We start from the raw sequence: 19,969 nt of genomic DNA, 5'->3' as shown, positions 1-19,969 counted from the left end.
TTCTATAATATTAAAAGAGAGCAGTAGGAGAAAAATATACAGGACATTTTGAAAATATCAAATGGTAACACATGCCATTACTGAACGATTACCATAGTATGATAAAATATAATGGTACAATTATAAATACCATGATATTTTTTTTTCTTTTTTTTTGGTGAGGAACCAGGATGGTGGTCCTAGTTTTATAACGTGATGCTAATGCATTCTTCTGGTTTGTAGGCACGTGTAGTTACTGTGTTCTGCAAGCCTTCAGAAAAGCTGAATTTCCCATATTCACAGCTCCGATCCGGTCTTTGTGTTCTGAAAGGTTTTAATAAATAAATAAATTAAGAAGGGAACAATAACTAGAGCACTGAAGGAGCCTCTTATTCCCAGAACACAGAGACACATTTTCATCCTGGCTGTAATTAAAGGATGCTGTTGTTGGGCTGGGAACCGTCAGTTTGGGGGATTCAAGCTGTGTGTCCCTGACACACACACACACACACACAGCAAGCACACAATTTGAGGACATCCGTCAAAGGACGAAAAAAAATTTAACTACAAAAGACTAAAAGTAGAAGTAATGCAAATTTTCTCATTCTTTACTCACTCTCATGTCGTTCCAAACCTGTATGACTGACTTTCTTCTGCAGACCAAAAAAAGGAGATATTAAAGGCATTGTTCACCTAAAAAAGTCATTACTTATTCATCCTGGTGTTGGTGCACCAGTGAAGAAATAATGACTGAACTTGTTCTCTCTATCTCCATCCTAGCACCCTCGCATAATCCAGTAAAATTATGACTTCACAATTCGACAAGCAATTATCTAAAAACAATAAGACATAAGGGACATCTGCAGAGATGCTACATAAATGAAATCAATCAGTTCTAGATGAAATCTGAAAGAGACAATCTGTCCTTATTGTCTTTTGCTGCAATTCTTCGTCCTTGTAATTACAGCAAACAGACAATGTAGAAAAACTAACTTGCTTCAAGTCAAGCATGGTTAGATTAGTTTAGCAAATGCCTTAGAGTGGACAGGCACTGTGAAAAAAGCAGAACTGTAATTAGCGTGAGATTTAATGAGCACGAACAATAATAAAGCGGTATATTATGTCAGGTTATTTGCATTGCGAAGAGGTCAAGCAGGAGACTGAATAGAGTGATATGAGTAAATAGATGCTGGCGTCACGTGTTTAAGGGAGGGTCTGTTCCTCTGGGGCTCAGGCAGACATAGAGGATGGATGCTTCTTTATACGCTTTTGAGGTTAATTTAGATCCACGAGGGTGACGTGCAGTGCAACATATAGTGGAGGGGTTTAACCTGAGGGTTAAAGAGTTGATGAATTTACAGAGTGTGCACATCCCCCCTTAACGCAGTGCATAAATCATCCTGTCTAAAGATGGAAAGAGACACATCTCTGTAACAATGCCATTAATACTTGATAAGGAGTACACAGATTTTAACTGTCCAACACAGATTTTCAGATGAATTTATGGGCTTACAGTATCAACCCCTCTCAGAGGGAATTTTAATTATGTTATCATTTGCTTATGCTCCTTTCATTCCAAATATGTATGACAAAATAAGACGCTTTGCAGAATGTTTATGCTGCTCTTGTCCATATAATGAAAATGGGTGGGAAACAGAAGCTGTCAAACATCAAAAAGGTAAGAAAAAATAAATAAAAAAATCTAAAAAGTCCTAAAAATAAATGAATAAATAAATAATTTCAATTCATTCTTTTAAACCCTCTATTCATTAAAGAATTAAAAATTAGAATAATAACAATAATATAAATAATAATAATAATAATAATCATAATAATAATAATAATAAAGTAATACAGTTTCCAAGCAGATTTCAACATAAGAAATCCCTTGCCATCGCAAGAATAAATTCCTTTTTAAAATATATTAAAATATAAAATGATCTTTAAATTGCAATATTATTTCACAATATTACACTTTTTATAGTATTTTGATCAAATAAATGCAGCCTTGGTCAGATAAATAAAATAAAAAAATAAAAATAAATAAATAAAATAAAATAAAATAAAATAAAATTTATTTGAAAAAATATATGCGAATACATTGGACATATTGGACTATTAATAATAGTAACAATTATTTAGTTCATTATAATAATAATTTAGATCAAATGTATTTAAAGACTAAAATGGTCTTGCTTGACAGCCAAGGTAGCATTCACTTTGAATTTATGGAAAAAAGCAGCTCGGGCTCCTTGCTAAAATAAAAGAAGAATGTCATCCCAGATGCATGAGGGTGAGAAGACAATAGCAGAATTTTTAATTTTGGGGTGAACTGTCCCTTTAAACTCACTGCACTGAGTGGTCCAGATATACATGTGGTCTGGATTACCCACCCCTCCCTAAATTCACTTTTGCCGGAGTAGCCGAGCCCACGCTGTGGAGACTTTTTACAGCTGTCTTTGTCTTTCTTTTGATTTCATCTTGGACTTCACACAGAGGTGCATTAATATAAAGTCTGTCGAGGGAAGGATCAAGAAGTAAAACTTTCAAAAGGTTTTCAGTGGTGCAGAGGCAGACACACACAGTAAAGTTCTCTGAAGCAGAGCGTTCTAGCAGTGGAAGAAACTCTGTTTGAGAATCTTTAAAATGTTCACGCAGAGGAGCTCGAGGTGAAAACACAGACATTTCATGTTTAATTTACAGGGCGTTTTTTTCTCTCTGGGTGCTCTACATTTTCTGACAGTCAACCGAAGCAACTGTCATTAGTTATAATAGGACCTTATCACACAGACTGTTTAAAGGTTAATTCACCTTATGTAACTATGCCACTAGTGGATAAAATTCAATACTTCATCAGAATAAAATCATAAAAAGGAATTCAAGATTTGTTCCACATACTATTCATTATCTATAAGGGTATACTCAACGCTAACTCACGACCATTTCGTACGTATTTTACAAGGTGGCTAATTCGTATGAATTCGTAGGACCTCACTCGTATGATTTAGTACGATTTGTCTAGACCCCAGTGACAGGTAGGTTTAGGGGCAGGGTTAGGTCATTCATACAAATTCATATAAATTGTGCAACTCGTAAAATACATACGATTTAGCACAAATCATATGAATTTGTACGAATGAGGTCGTACTAATTCATACAAATTAGCCACCTCGTAAAATATGTACGAGTTGCTGTGAGATCAGGCTGGTATACTTGGATCTCTATGCACTATTCAGTAGCAGTGGAGTAATAGTGATGCTCAGAGGTAGTGACATGAATCATATATTAGCTGTTTTAGCAAACTGGTGAAGGATGCCTCAGAAGGATTTGCTGAAAGACTTATTCGTAATATCAAAAAACCTCAATGCCTATTTGGCACGATGCAGTTCAGCAAACAAGCATGCTTTATCAGCACAAATTTAAATACTAATAAGACTAGAAAATCAAGGATTCAGGAAAAGGTATGTATGTGCAGGGATAATCCACACCAGAGGTCAATAATTAGCAGACCAGGTGCTGGGGATCCAGAGCCAAGATTGGTTCCACCTGGGCTGCTTATAATTTCTCACTGAATTAATGTAATTATGGTCTTTTTTTCCCTTTCCCTATACATACTTAGGCCTGGTTTACACTGCCAGTTAAATGTGACCCAATTCCGATTTTTTGCTCATAGATGACACAGATCGGATCAGTTCTATGACAGTGTAAACAGGAAAAAAACGCATGCATTCGGATATTTCAAGATCGGTTTCAGGCCTCATTCATATTTGGAAATAAATTGGATATAAATCAGATATGTGCCAATGTGACTGTTGTGTAAACAGATCGGATTTTCTGAGGCATTGCATTCTGTACGTCATTAAAACTGTGACAAATTTGGTACTTCTCCGCGGTTTAACGATGTCAGATGTGACCCATGCTCGCAAAATGAGTATAAATTCACACGGGCTATTTTGAGCTACAGGCAAAAAAGAAAATTTGTATTAATTTTCTCCGCTTGCTTCTCACGCTGACTGTCATCTGAAGTGCGTGTATATAACGGCACTTCTGGCGGCGAGCAATCCCGATAAATACACACATATACAGAATTACAGTATTTCAGAATTCACGCAAACATAATCTGCTCTGTCTTAAGTGAATGCTTAGGGAACTCTTGGGGAAAACATCTGATGTGTAACATTATATAAGATCCATGCATTACAGTATAGGACGTCTGTATCATTATCATAATGTTAATCTAACAATAAAAGAAAAGAGAGAATCACTCGCTGCACTTCATTGAACTGCTTTTGTAGTTTTAATAATCAATTTATTTGTAATGAACACACTTAAGTTATTTTTACATTTGTTTTTCGTACATGAATGCTTAGATATAAAATGATTAAGGTAATGCATTATTTGTTTATTTCGAGGCTATTTGTTCTACTGTTTTTTTTTGCATCTGTTCTTATTTTATAATAGCAACGATAAAATAAAAAAAGAAGCTATATTGTGATTATTAATATAGTAATTAATAATAAGAAAAAACGGACTTCACTTTCGACTTCAAACAGGTGTGACTCAGTCATTTCTTGTCCAATTCCAACAAATCATAAATCATTTTGAAGGTCTTTTAATGTAAAGTTTTTTTATTTTTATTTTTTATTGCTCATTGTGACTCATTGTGTCAGCACAAGTCACATTATTCTCATGAGGAAGCACATGTGGAGGTGGTAAATGACAACAACGCATGCGCGATGATTCAGATGGTATGGCAAGTGTAAACACATGAATCGGATATGGGTCACAATTGTAAGAACGTGTAAACGGACAGCCAAAAAAATTGGATATATGCAATAAATCAGAATTGGGCATCAAGACCTGCAGTGCAAACGAGGCCATAGACACAAACATATATATACTCTCTCTCTGTCTCTCTATATATAACAGTAGTGCAACAATAGATCTATTCATATAAAATATTTTTGGTATAGGTATTTCGGTTCAGTGTGCATGTGTACAGAACAAATAGTTAATAAATTCTATAACAATAGTCATTTTTCTTTCCCATTTATAAATGTTATTGAGTTAATGTAATGTAACTTATTTTACTCTATAAAAGTTCACAGGTGCAAAAGTATGTAATTTACATTAGTGCAGTATAAATATTATAAGATAAATACAAATGTAAGCAAAAAAAAGTTGTTGATTTTTGCTATTTAATATTTGAAAGTTCCTTGTATCTGACAGAGAAACATGAATAAAATGCAAAAAGAATTCCAAACAGTCCATTTTGCCAACAGTTCCTCTTCAGAAACGTTGTTGACGGCACATTAACGTTGCACCAACACAGTTGAAAGGCAAGTAAAAACACAACTACCGGAATATGATGTATTTTTAATACAAGTCTCTTGGGAGTTTAAGGAACTTACGGAAGTTGACCCTAAATTGAGGAGTACTTCAGAAGGGAGAAGGGAGCAACTGGGGGTCGAAACCACTGTAAGCATTTTGTGGGGAAATTGGGCAGGAAAGATGAATATTTGATTTTTATTTTCTGCTTGAATGTGTCATAAATATTTAAGAGTAGGGAAGGCCTCCAGAAGTTCCCTCTGCAGGTGGAAAGGTGCACAGCGCGCACACATATGCACACAAATACATATGCATAAACACAAACACTGCTACATACTGCATCGATCAGGAGCTAACTGATGCTTCTGTGAGGAAGAGGCTAATTGTGGGACTTCAGTCTTTACATTAATTATGCTTCTTGTAAGAAAGTGGATGCTGATTTAAGATGACCCGAAGAAGTACATATAAATGTTTATGAATGAAGCCTACTGTACAGTATTGTAGGTGGTGCACTTGTGCATTAAAGCTTATCAATAATCGTTATTATTATTTAGCATAATGACTAAACGCAACACTGACTGGATGTCTGAACACTTGTGTTGTGATCACTGTACCTGAGCGGCCGCAGGGTCCTCAGTAAACGTAGCACCCGAAGCATTCCCAGGATCTTGGTGCCGCTGTTGGAGATCAGGGATACCAGGATGTCAATCACCGAGATCATCACCAGCATGCCATCCAGAATGTTCCAGCTGCTCTTCAGGTAGGTATTCTTCCCCAAACACCAGCCCAAAGCAACCACTCATAACAGCAACAGATATGATATTAAAGTGGAAATGTTGGATAAAATTTCACTTAAAGCCAAAATGTGTACATTTTCATAATAAAGTATTTTATTGTAGTCCAAGTCAGCCATTTGTAGGTTAAACGCTTTGTCTGAAAAATGGAAGACGGACTGATTGTACCATAATAGTCTAAATGAAAACTTAGATAGTAAAACTTAAATAGTTCACCTTAAAATGAATATTTGCTGAAGAGTCCAAACAGCTGATAAAAACATCACAATAATTCACAAATAAACTCCAGTGCATGTTTGTATGAAACAAGTCCATCATGAAGGCATTTTAACTTTAAACCATCACTTCTAGCCAAAATACAAGTCCATAATCCATAATGATGCCCTGTTGTCCGCTCACACCAAAATCCACTGATGATAATCATAACTGTTTAGGACTGTCAGGCGAAATGACTTTTTCACTGGAGAAAGCAATATTATGAATAGAGGATGGAAGTTAAAAATTTCTTTTAACTGCAGTCATGTGGATTATTGTGATGTTTTTATAAGCTGTTAGGCTCTCATTCTGACGGCACCCATTCACTGCAGAAGATTCACTGGTAAACAAGTGATGTAATTCTAAATATCTCTAAATATGTTCCTCTGAAGAAACAAACTCAGATTTTCATTTTTGGGTGAACTACTTTAAGGAAGCCGGTATTTCATTAAATCTGTAAAGCATATTTTCTGTATCCTTCACAATTATGAATTTTGTTTACTCTAGCGTTCATGACAAATTCATTTCGTAGATGTTCAAAATGCACACAATTATAAACATAAAAACACGCACTCTGCTATAAAAGAAATTCTTTCAAAACCAAAACCTGTTAGAAAAACTATGCACATGACAGCAAACGTGAGAAAACATGATGTGTTTGAAATCTGAATTTGGGAAGAAACACTTTATTCCCTTGAGGTCTTTGTCACACTACAGTGGCATTTCTGAGGACGTATCAGGTTAGACTGGCATACAGCTGGCATATAAAAGGGCTCAGAGGGGGGAGAAAAGCTGAGATAAACAAACTGGGAGTGAGAATCATCTGACTAAAAAGTGCTAAGCATGAATACACAGCTCCTAATGATGTTGCTGGTGAATATATCAAACCACAATGTGATCAGACCTCAAAGTGAACAAAGGCATGTCAGGCAACAAAAGCCAGGAGTTTCAACAGCCCTGTCATCTTCATCCAACCTGGAAAGTTTTCGTCAGTCGCACTTAATTAACCCCCAGTGAGTACGATTATTCCGTGCCATGATTTTCATTTGAAATCTCTTGGGTGGGTGTGACCTGCCATAAAGCAGAGCTCCAGAATAGAAACCCTAGACCTTTGTGACTGACACCTATGAACTTTTCTGTCTTCTCCAGAGAGGCCTCTGCATGTTCTTCCATTTCAACGATAGTCATTTGAATATCTGGCAGACAATCTGCCCCTACTTAGTATTAACTGCTGTGGTGAAGAGTGGAAAATAGAGAGCAAGTCTTGCTTAATAGACTCTTCACATCAGTGGGCTCTCTTTAGGACCAGCATTTCTTCAAATGTTTAATTCAGCTGACTGGCGGCAGTTGAACATGTCAGAGTGTGATTTTAATATTTTGCTGCTGTAGTCTTTGTTTAGACTTTGTAATTGTCAAAGGAAAGCAGTGCCTTATAGGGATCATTCACCTAAAATCAAAATTCTGTCATTATTTATTCACCCTCACATTGTTCCAAACATGCACAACTTACTTTATTCTATGAAACACAAAAGGAGAGATCTGTTTTTACAATGAATGAAACTGACTCAAAAGCAACATAAAAGTATATATATGTATGTATGACTTGTGCACTATAAAGCAAGTCTTCTGAAGTCTTCTTTCTGTGAGCTATTTACCACTGCAAATAAAAATTTATATTCAATGAATTATTCTTTTTTTTTCAGAATTATTTCCCTATTAAGCAGCAAAACTGTTTTCAACATTTATAAGCAATGCTTTGAATTATATTCATGTTACATAGTTGAATACAGGTAACTTTAAAATGTTAAATACCATAAATAAATAAATTACATTGTACACCTTATAATTTTCTTTGATGAATGAATCATTTGTGAACTGGAACAAGCAATTCATTGATAAGTGTTAATTGATCAGACGTTACTGCTTGTCATAAATTGGTCAAGAAGAGATAGGACTGATATTAATATTTTCTGTAAATATTACATTTTATGATGCTTTTACATATTTTTAAGCTCACAAGCTTGTAATCGCATGAAAAATGGTGATAAGCACAGCCTTGAAAATTTCTCCTTTCTTGTTCTACAGAATAAAGAAAGGTTTAGAATGACATGAAGGTGAGTATGAAAAAAAAAAAAAAAACACCTTTAATTTTCAGCTAAACTGACTCTTTAAAGTAAAAGTGCTGCAAGATAGGCTGGAAGGCCTGTGACAGGAATGTTTTCACCAGACTCCATTAGCCACACTGATCTAAGAGAGATCAGGTACTATAAAAAAAGCCACAGGGAACTGAAGTTAGTCTGCTTTTGGCTGGTATTCTGGCCCAGTCAGTCTGTTAGTTTACCCTCTGTCAGAGACGACGCCACACAGAGACAAATGCCAACCCCGTCACCTACCTTTATTGTCATTTCGGTCACAAAGATGGCAGTAAATATGTAGTTGGACAACGTCAGGAAGATGCGTTCCTGCAGAGAGAACCAGACAAGCAGGGAAAGTGACGGGTGAGTCAGTGCTGGATCAGAGGAGATTTGTGTGTGTGTGTGTGTGTGTGTGTGTGTGTGTGTGTGTGTGTGTGTGGCATAACACATTAGAGGTGCCTCCTGTGAAGGCATCTATTGGACTAAGAATCTGCCCACGCTTTTTTGAGTACTCCATGGGCATTAACATCACACACTCACACGCACACTGCATGTGATAAATTTCCTCCAGCATCCTAACTGGATACTACTAGATAGCACAGTAGGTAACAAATGGATAAGTAACAGCTTCATAACAGTAATCATCTCTGAAGTCCAAATAAGTACATCAAATCTGAAGAATTATTAAAAGACAAAAGTGTCGGTTAAAAATTCTTCCTAAAATAAAATAAATTCTTAAAGTGATCATATCATAAATCATGATTTTCTTCCCTGGGGTCCATTTATGTCGTTACTCTAAAGAATTTTGTGGCAAAACACCCATTATGTATGTTTTTATGACTATTTATTATCATCCACTAACTAGTGCTGGTCAACAATTAATCGCATCCAAAATAAAATGTTTTGTGTACATAATGTGTGTGTACGGTGCATATTTATTATGTATATATAAATACACACACATGCATATATATATATATATATATATATATATATATATATATATATATATATATATATATATATAAAGAAAACATGTTCTGTCTATATATTAAATATATTTTTTAAAATATATACTGTATGTGTGTCTGTAACAGGTAATTGTTGCTCAGCACTACTTTTAACCCTAAGAATGTAACCCTTTTTGTGCCTTTAAGAATTATTATTTCACTCAGCATTGCTATAATGTAACCTCTGGAAACTTTTAATGTCATTTTACATACATTTTATAAGGCCAAAATTTGATTCAAAAAGACAAACAAGAACACATTTCATTGTTCCCATTTACAGTTAAAGTAAACAGTGACATGAGATTACATCCGTAAACATAAGACCATTACAAATCACTATCATCCTAAAATGACACTGCAAACACGAAGACCTCCTGCTCCTCTCGCCCTCCGTCCATGCCACACGGCCTTCCCACGCAGCACGCGCTGTCCTCTCTACCTCTCTAATCTGACCTGAGCCAGGGATATTTGTTCCTCTTTCTATAACAGACTGTAACACTGTCAACAGACTCCAGCCTAAAATGCTCTCATACTAAGATCACTAAAATCTAGAGACTCCTGGTGTAAGGAATATGACTCGCTTGATGCCAGTGCCACAAGTGCATGCTGATATACAGAAAGAGCCATGTGCTCATTAGAGATGAAATAACTCCTTTAAACAGTAAGGTTAGTTTTTTCGTTTAATGTCTATAACAATGCCCCTGAAAATATACAATGTGTATGAACTGGGAAATGTTCATTTTGAAGAACAGTTATGCAAATTCTATGCATTTCAGAAAAAAACAGACAGAAAGAATTGAAAAGAAATTCCAAATGGAAAGAACAGAAAGAATGAACTTGCTCGAAGGTTTGGGGCATTTACTATTTTTGGAAAGAAATAATAATTTTATCCAGCTAGGAGGCAGACTGGTCAAAAGTAACAGCAAAGACAAACTTATAAATGTTGTTCTTCTGAATGTTATATCCATCAAAGAATCCTAAAACATATTAAGCAATACAACTATTTTTAATATTAATAATAAGAAATGTTTCTTGATCACCAAATCAGCATTAGAGTGATTTCTGAAGAATCACGTGACATTGAAGACTGAAGTAATGATGCTGAAAATTCAGCTTTGCATTCACAGGAATAAATGACATTTTAAAACACATTAAAATAGAAAACAGTCATTTTAAAATGTAATAACTTTTTTATTGTTGACTGTTTTACAGTATTTTTGATCAAATAAAAACAGTCTTGGGTGACCATGAGGGACTTCTATTAAAAGTTTTAAAAGGTATTGTAGATTATAATATAGATAGAATATGTATACTATGTAGAATATAAATGTAAAAAAAAATGTAAAAATAAACAAATCATTAAAAAAGACTCAAGCTTAGTTTGCGTAAAAACAAGAAAAAAAATGGTCACACTTTTTCATTAATTCATTAACAAACCATTAACTACAATTTTTGGCTCAATAAACTCCCAATTTTCTGTTTATTAATAGCTAGTAAGTTAAGTTTTGGTATTGGGGATGTAGAATATGATCATGCAGAATATGTGCTTTATAAGTACTAATAAAAAGCCAATATGCAACTAGTTAATAATCAAACATGCAACAAATAAAAAATGATACCCAAAAAAAATAAATAAATAAATAAATAAAAAAATAAATAAATAAATAAATAAATAAAGCAGCTAATTGTAGTGAAACTGATTAATAAATATTAATAATCAGGCCTACACTGAATCAGCCTCGGAATGGTCTAATCTTGCATTCTAAATAACAATGTAAAGAGTATAACCATGTAGATGCACTACAGTGTGATGCAAACCAAACAGTCAGCAATTTGAACCTTTATACACCTCCTAGTGTTTAAACCCGTCTTGGTCCCTCTCTCCCACTTTCCTGTCTACACTGCACCGTCCTGAACGATACAAAAAAAATAAAAAAATACATAAAAATAATACAATGCAATTTGCATTAGGGGTGACAGAAAATATTAATATTCACAGTGTAGTCTATGCTGCATGCTCTATGTCAGGCATGCATTGTAAAAGCCTAATGGATAACAATGTGGGCTGCTTACACAAAGGTTATTAGTTTGGTCTCAGTAAGGGGTGACCCAGTTAACTGGAGGGCTGCTAAGATCCCACCATGATTCCTTTGAGCGAGGCATCGATTGTTGAACTTCTTCATCTATAGTTATTACTGTGATTCATGATTGTTTTGGCTTTTTATGGAAAAGCTGAAGCAGAATAAGAATTTATATACAAATCAGCCCTCAGCTCTGCCACAAGCAATTTTGTTTAAGTCAACAGGTATTGAGGATTCATTCAACCTTGCAAATAAACCTTGGTGTTTGAGCTAAGCTTTTTTGAAAAGGATTCTGGCTGAAATGGGATGAGAAGCTGATTTGTTCTTTAAACAACTGGTGTGGAAGAAAAACAAGCAGCGGAGATCTCCTTCTCAAACATGGTCTCTCTTGATTGTTTGTCCTCCTCCTACTGTGTCTGAGCAGCAGGACCCAGGGGCCATCTTTCCCATGACCCCCCACTAATGCATGTTTCAGTGGGTCGTGGCATCATGTTCTAAATCTCCTGTTGTCTCTGAGAAAGCCTCCTGCTGACATCATCACTGCAGTTCGTATTGTTTCTAAAAAACAGACTGACGTCTTTGCCATTCCATTCTGCTCAAAGGCTTGTTTTCATTCATTGTCGAGTGAACCGTGTGTGTATGCGCAGGTCAGAATTCATGAATGAGGAAGAGCGTGTCTGAGAAGCACAGTGTTTGGTCTCTGAAGGAGAAGGGTCAGACAACCCTGTCCTTCACTCTCATTCTCTTAAAGGTTACTGGATGTCTGAGGTAGCACACACACACACACATACAACAGTACAACTAGCTTGGCGGAGAAAACAGAGACAACAACAGTACAACTAGCTTGGCGGAGAAAACAGAGACAGACAAAATAAATAAAAAAAAATGAAAAAGTTTCAGTTAACGTGATTGTGACAAATCACACTGACAATGTGACAAAAAATATTCTACAAAACTTGTGTTAAATCTAACAAAGTCAAAAATAAATACAACAAAAAATTGTTTTATAGATAGATAGATAGATAGATAGATAGATAGATAGATAGATAGATAGATAGATAGATAGATAGAGGTTTATATTCTGCTGCTCAAAAAAAAGAAATCATCAGCTGAACATTGCTGTTGTTAAAAACTGTAAAATTGTTGTTTTTGAGTCTGTCCATTGGTTCACAAAATGATAAATTAGCAAATTAGTGTGAATCGAAAGCAATCAGTAATGAGTAATTCAGGGGATCCACTTTTGAATTTAAATGCATTTGTCATTCGTTCAGTGTGTAGGTACTTGACTAGAGACAGAAAGAGAGGCAGAGAGTAATCAAAAGCTGCTAAACCTCCCCTTGGTATTTTCATCACCCTTTTCCCATTACTTTGGGCACTGAAAAGACATGCTCAGGCCTTGTCTACAGAGGGGGACTCAGGTGGGGAGTCTGATGCCATTTGTTCATACCCAAATGAAAAAATGTCTTCATATGAAATATTGATGACACACATCTGAGCTCAGTGAGGTACCTGTTACTATAGATCAAGTCTGTCATGGAGATGGTTTGCATAAGCTCAACATAGAGGTTCTATTACAGACAACGTTACGCGATTCTGCAGTGACAGTGGGACCGAACTGACTTTACCTGGTCCAAAGATTCTGCAATTACTCAGAAATGTCATATCATACTGTGGATTCATATTGAACTGTGCACATGCCTTAGCAAACATGTCACAGGTCATTACCAGAAAACATTTACAAATTTTACTTACATTCACAAATGACGAAACATGCAATGTGGCAAAGTAGTTTTTTAGATAATTTTGTTTTTTAATTTTCTTATTTTTCTGTATTTAAATGCAAATGTAATATTTCAATTAAAAAAAACTGTCTTTGTAACATCTTCCATTAGCCATAATAATCTTACTATGCATTTATGCCTATGCAGATACATAATATAATTTCTTAAATGGCAAAAACGCTGTGTTCCATCTGCCCCAGTTTAAAAAAAATAAAAAATCACATGCCTGTGCTGGGAAGGAAAATAAGTAAAGTTTTTCCTCTTCTGTGAAGTGCTGACAGGATGTCTTAAGGGGGAAGTAAACAAATATCATAGAGGCTCAGAGGTACAGTACACATGGTAAAAACCGGACTACATGGATTAAACCTCAGGAAAATAACACAACGGAAAACAACCTTTCCATGCTACATAAACCATTACACGTGAGAAAGCTTTAAGGTCCTCTATTTCCATTACTGACAGAATCCTTCATCAGTTTGGGGGGGAAAGGCTTTTACTTGTTCCTTTTTTCCCAGTTATTTGTTCCAAATCAAGAATGTGTATACAGTGTATGTGTGAAAAAACTTAATACGACTATTCTTTGAACAAATCAATGTAATTGGATATAAATCAACATGGAAAGTCTCTGATGGGCATGAAGCTGTCTGCACTGCAGATCTCTGCCATGCAGAGCACTCTGGGGTTTCTCTATTTCTCATCAGTTTCAGAAGAAAAAAAATACATAAAATAAAATAAAACAAATCTAATCATCACAACACTAAATGAAACTAACCCAAAAAAAAAAAAAAAAACAACACATTTTCCTTCAAAAAACCCACACTACACAAAGTTGTTATACAATAGGAGGACCATTCACAATACTCCTGTGTAATTCTGTATAAAGCAGCCCAGTGTGAAAAATCACTTAATGACATTTGACACTGACAGAATGAGTGCTAGAGTGACATAAATTTGATATTAGATAATAAATTCATTATGGTTAGAAGGTCCAAAGTAGCACTTGAATTGAGTTAACAGTGAATTAATAAAGAGCTTGAAATGTCCTCATTTGGTACACGAGTGAGTGAAAAGTCTAGGTAGGCAACGTTTTATGAAAATATGTGCCTTGAAATGTCAGGAATCTGGTAGCTGCACAAAATGATGGACATCTGTGGTCTCTTTTCAAGGAGGTCTGCTGCAGTCCTGTTCTGCCAAGTCAAAAAAGAGCAACTAAAATAGCTGTTTTTCCATGAAATACTTTTACTCATATACAGTTTACCAACAGTGCAGTATATGAAGTGTAGCAATTTTGACTCTATAGTACTGTATTATTCTTATAACTATTATGCTCTAGATAAGAAAGGAAGATAAAACATTTCTTGCTTCTGTCTTACAGTAGGTGTCCTGAGGGAGCATGTAACTGCTGAAAGTAGTAAACATACAAAACTGATAATGAGATGTAGCAAAGCATTTAAGCCAAGCTGATTGTGTCCTTTGGGTCTGTAAGAAAGCATGAATAACAAATTGAATCTTTTCCGTTTTAACATCCTAAAAGAACAGCGAAACCATCCAACTCCCAAGTCATCTAATAATCTACTTTTTATTCTTAGTCACTAACAAAACTACCAGTTAGACAAGATAATTACGGACACATGCTAGACTATCATACTAACTACCATAAAAATCTCCCAATTTTAGAATATGGAAATGACAGATATGCAGTTCAGAGGCCTGTCACTGAGTGTCAGTTAGCAGTCCCATTCATCACAAAGTTGTTCAGCTGGCACATGCAGACCAGCTTTTCTTCATGGGCAATTGGTTGTGGAAAAATTTTCGCGCCAATAACCTGAACTGTAAATTCCATGTGAGTTAACACTCTGGGGCAGCAGGAAAATAATGTCCTGATTATCTAAGGGCATTAAAAGCAAGTACACAATTGCAAATACTTTACTAGTGACAGACAGAATAGAACAGAATAAAATAAAATAGAATAGTGCTGTCAAACGATTAGTCGCGATTAATCACATCCAAAATAAACATTTTTGTTTACATAATATATGAGTGTGTACTGTGTATATTTATTATGTATATATAAATACAAACACATGCATATATATATTTAAGAAAAATATGCTATGTTTACAGTATATATTTATATAAAATAAAAATATAATAATACAAATAGAAATTTATATGTAAATATTTTCAAAATATATACAGTATGTGTGTGTATGTATACATAATAAATAAACACAGTACACATACATATATCATGTAAACAAAAACTATATAAAATAAAATAAAATAAAATAAAATAAAATAAAATAAAATAAAATAAAATAAAATAAAATAAAATAAAATAAAATAAAATAAAATAAAGCTTTATACCCTTGAGACCAAAAGGCAAGAGGGAGCATGGGAAATTTATTTAAATAAGTTCAAATCCTTACCCTGCAAAAACTGTATGAATATATTGCCAAAAGTGAACTTTTTTTTATTATTAAAAATAAGAATACAACTATGTCATATAAGTGTTTCAATTGTCTGACCTATTATTCCTACAGCAAAAGTTGTTTTGAATGGCATGCTTGCGTGTGTGTATGTGTATGAGGTAACATTACTCACAGCGCTGGAGGGGTCGATTCTGGGCCTCTCCATGGCAATAGTGATGCAGTTGAGAAAGATGATGACAAGAACCACATGGTCAAACATCTTGTGACTGATGATTTTATTGCAGGTCACACGAAACCTGCAAGACATAATCACACCAGACATGGTGGGCTGAGTGATGCAAACATTCAACATCATGTTGATCATAAAATTAATAAATAAGAAACTGATTTCCACTAAAAAGAGGTCACAGAGTCTGACTAGTTTCTGTGAGACTACAGTAGTAGAGCTTTTCTTAATGGAATAGTGTCCCCAAAATGAGACGACTTTCATCATTTATTCACCCTCATATCATTTGAACTCTGTATGACTGACTTTCTTCTACAAAAAACTGTCTGTAATAAACAATAAACAAATGTAATAAACAAATGCATCATTAAGATGCTTACATTGTGTCCAGAAGCGACAGTTTAAAGTTAAACACCTTAAGGATGGATTTATTTATAACAAACATGCAGCTTTTCACTTCCACAATGTTAATTGATGGACTGCAGTCATGTGGATAACTTGTGGATTATTGTGATGTTTTTATTAGCTGTTTGGACTCTCATTCTGATGGCACCCATTCACTGCAGAGGTTCATCCAAAATGCAAGTAACGTCAGTTTGGCAGAAATTAATTTAATGTATCAGCTATGAGACGTTAACAATCATGACAGGCATTACTTTGGGTTCATTCATAACAAGAGAACTACATATGCCCATTTTTTCCTCTATTTCACTTGAGTTGAACTTGTGACAAACGTATGCATGAATGTGTGTCTGCTATAAGACATACTGCACGGCGGCATGACTCCTTTTATGAATAAATAGTGCTCAGTTCTCTTTAATGTCTCGGAGACTTGGCCTGATGTTAAAGAATTTATGCTCAGAACGGCACTGTGTGGGAACAGACGGCAAACTCTGTGCCGTTGTCATGCCAACCTGCCTCTCTCAGCCCCGATCGCTCATGCTGGGAGTGTGGTCATGCTGGGGTGAAATGGGGAGAGAAGTCTAATGCTGTGTCCGATACCTAACGCTGCTGCCATACCGCCTCACTACCCAGTCAGTCAATGACTTCACAGCCTTTATTGTTAAGACAACTTCACACCAGGTTTCACAGGCTTCCAAAAGTACATAATGTCACATCTAATGATCTACAACAAACTCAAATGGACTTTAGAAATAACCATATATTTAAAACAAATATTCATTGCTCATGCAATGCTTATTTCTGAGTAGATATGAGTTTAAAAGTGGAAATAAAATAATTGAAACATTTAAAAATCACAGGAATAATTGATATTTCAAAATACACTATCGGTCAAAAGTTTGAGGTTATTCAAATTTTAAAATGTTAAAAAATTCTCACCAAGGCTGCATTTATTTGAATAAAATACAGTAAAAATAATTACACTGTGAAATATTATTAGAATATTATAAGCGAAGAAATCAACATTGATAATGAAACTTAATTAATAACTGTGTGCAAATAATAATCAAGCACCAAATCAGCAAATTAGAATGATTTTTGAAGGATCATGTGGCACTGAAGATAATATTTTACAATATTACTGTTTTTTATAATTAACATAAAAATCTTAATTCAAAACTGTTTCCCAGTAATGTATATTAAAATAGTTTTCCCCCAGTTTTAAATATATTTTACAGTATTATTATTTTTTGCTGTTTTTGATCAAATAATTGCAGATTTGATCAAATAACTACAGATTGTTAAGCATAAGAGACTTTCAAAAACATAAAATAATCTTGCCAATGGCAAATTTTTGAACAGAAGTATATACACACTTACATATAGTATGTATATTCATGAAAAAAATAAAATAAATAAATACATTTACAGACCAATCCAAATACGAAATGCTCAATCTTACATTATTAAACCTCTTTGATTGTGCCAATGTGACATGGTAGATCTTCTGATAGTGAACACGCACAGATGGACATAGCCTTTTTGCTTTGGTTTTGGTGACACCAATGTATGCCAGTCTGCATGTCATAACAGTGCAAAATGGTGAGCGCTTGCATCATCCAGGGCCCGCACAGGAAGGAGGAGGAGGATGATCTGAGGTTGTTTGATGTTTAATTAGTAAAGCGCTGACGGAGTGTAACATGCAATGCTGAGTTCTTCTTTCCTCTCCTCTCCCTCTAATAAGTGAAGCCTCCATGGAGCTTAATGTGAGCAGACATGCATTTCAAAAATGGAAAGCACTGGAAAGAGATGAAAGGAAGGGGAAGACCAAGAAGATGCCTAAGGGAAATTCTAAAAAGTACTGGAGATTTCTCACCCCTTAAGCATCTTCATGAAGGTGTTTTCTAAGGCTTAGGGGCAACCTAAACTGCCGTACTGAATGTGAGCCCAGAGTACTATGATAAATGTGACTCACCTGCTGAAATGACCACCATATGTTGTGATTTGGATGCTGGACAGCTTGTGTCCCCAGCAGAATTCTTAAGAAGTTTAACCAGGAAGATTTATACTGCAGGTGATGACTTCTCATTGACTGTGTCCAAAACCACCCCATATACCCTTAAAAAGGGCACTATTTGAGGGCACAGCCGTGATGTCCAACACTATGTGGATGTTATCGAGTGCACTCATTTAATCCCATCACGCACTGCAATAATGAGTGTACACTCAACGGCTAGAGAATACCCATAATTCACTATGAGGGTCGTGCTGAAATAATTCACACGTCTCACCAGAAGATGGTGCCTGCAGAAGAATCGTCCATCCAGGTTTCCAAACCCCTGGTACAATGTGGGTACAGTGTAATATTATACAGGTATACATTTCTTTTTAACTGATTATTAAATAGTTTAATTAAGGTTCATACATGCTAGATGCCATGACAGAGTTCAAGATAAATTTTTCCATCCCTACAGGAGCTGCCAGTTTGCTAAGTTTTAAATAATTATTAAACGGATACTTAATTATTATAAGTACAAACTATGTAAAAGCAAAAGCTCAGAGTCCAAATTCGCTCACTCGTTTTCATTCACTGGGGTATATGGGAGCAATTTCGAACACAGCTATAGACTTCCATTAGGTAGCCATGTTATCTGTATACCTGTTCAACTGTTTGTTTATGCAAATATCAGATAAGCAAATCATATGGCAGCAACTCAATGCATTCAGGCATGTAAGCATGGTCAAGACGATCTGCTGAAGTTCAAACCAAGCATCAGAATGGGGCAGAAAGATGATTTAAGTGAATTTGAATGTAGTACAGTATGGTCTACCTAGGCTTACTGGAAATACGTGCCTTTATATACATTTTTGCAAAACTGAAAAAAGAAAAAAAATCACTGTACATCACTGTAGTTTCCAGCTGAAATGAACACTAGAGGCAGTAAAACTCTGAACACTTTTATTCCTTTTGAAAAAAAAATTGATTTACAGGTACAGAGTTTTGATTAATAAAGCTTAATTTCCACAGCTACTTGCAAAATATTAAGTTATGACAATTTTAACATCCTGCATGATATGAAAACTGATACTTTTGAAAGTGGTCATCACATATACAGATTAATTTGCATGAGTTTTCTAATCCAGGTTTGCTAGGTAGCTCACGCAATACAAAACAGCTTAAATCTGCATGAGGAAGTGAAAATAGCATGGCTAAATCAACAAATGTGTTTTTATATCACTGTTGCATTTGTTAACACTACCAGGTAGGTTTAGGGTTGGGTTTGATGTGGGGGATATCTTCAACTTGATAGAGCATTAAGTTTTAGCAACACTCCCCAAATATATGAATTCTAAACAGCTGCAAAACGTACCTCAAGCAGTGTTATAAAAACGCAGCAATGCATGCCTGTACCAACATACAGTAATAAAAACGTGCCATGGTCACATCGACTGTGTGTTTTAGCGCCACTTTCTGGACATTTCACTTTGAAACTGCCGTGAAATGTCCAGTAAAGTACGTAATTACGGTGTGGCAGAAATGTAGAG

The 19,969-nt window shown here is 35.1% G+C and overlaps 1 protein-coding gene across 13 annotated transcripts in view; it reads right to left on the bottom strand.

Annotated features, from left to right (window-relative positions):
- LOC109045614 (voltage-dependent T-type calcium channel subunit alpha-1G-like) overlaps window positions 1-19,969 on the bottom strand; it is a 199,965-nt gene that overhangs the window by 44,852 nt on the left and 135,144 nt on the right. For all 13 annotated transcript variants that reach the window (XM_042735604.1, XM_042735603.1, XM_042735605.1 and 10 more), the window contains 3 exons: window positions 15,968-16,091; window positions 8,750-8,818; window positions 5,922-6,106 (listed from right to left, as the gene is read on the bottom strand). In XM_042735604.1, the coding sequence (XP_042591538.1) occupies window positions 5,922-6,106; window positions 8,750-8,818; window positions 15,968-16,091 (378 nt within the window). The remainder of the gene's footprint in view (window positions 1-5,921; window positions 6,107-8,749; window positions 8,819-15,967; window positions 16,092-19,969) is intronic.

The sequence above is a fragment of the Cyprinus carpio genome, chromosome B12 (genome assembly GCF_018340385.1).
Source record: "Cyprinus carpio isolate SPL01 chromosome B12, ASM1834038v1, whole genome shotgun sequence".
Classification (NCBI taxonomy): Eukaryota; Metazoa; Chordata; class Actinopteri; order Cypriniformes; family Cyprinidae; genus Cyprinus; species Cyprinus carpio.
The sequence above is the reverse complement of the archived record's forward strand: the minus strand, read 5'-3'. Positions and strand labels throughout refer to the sequence as shown.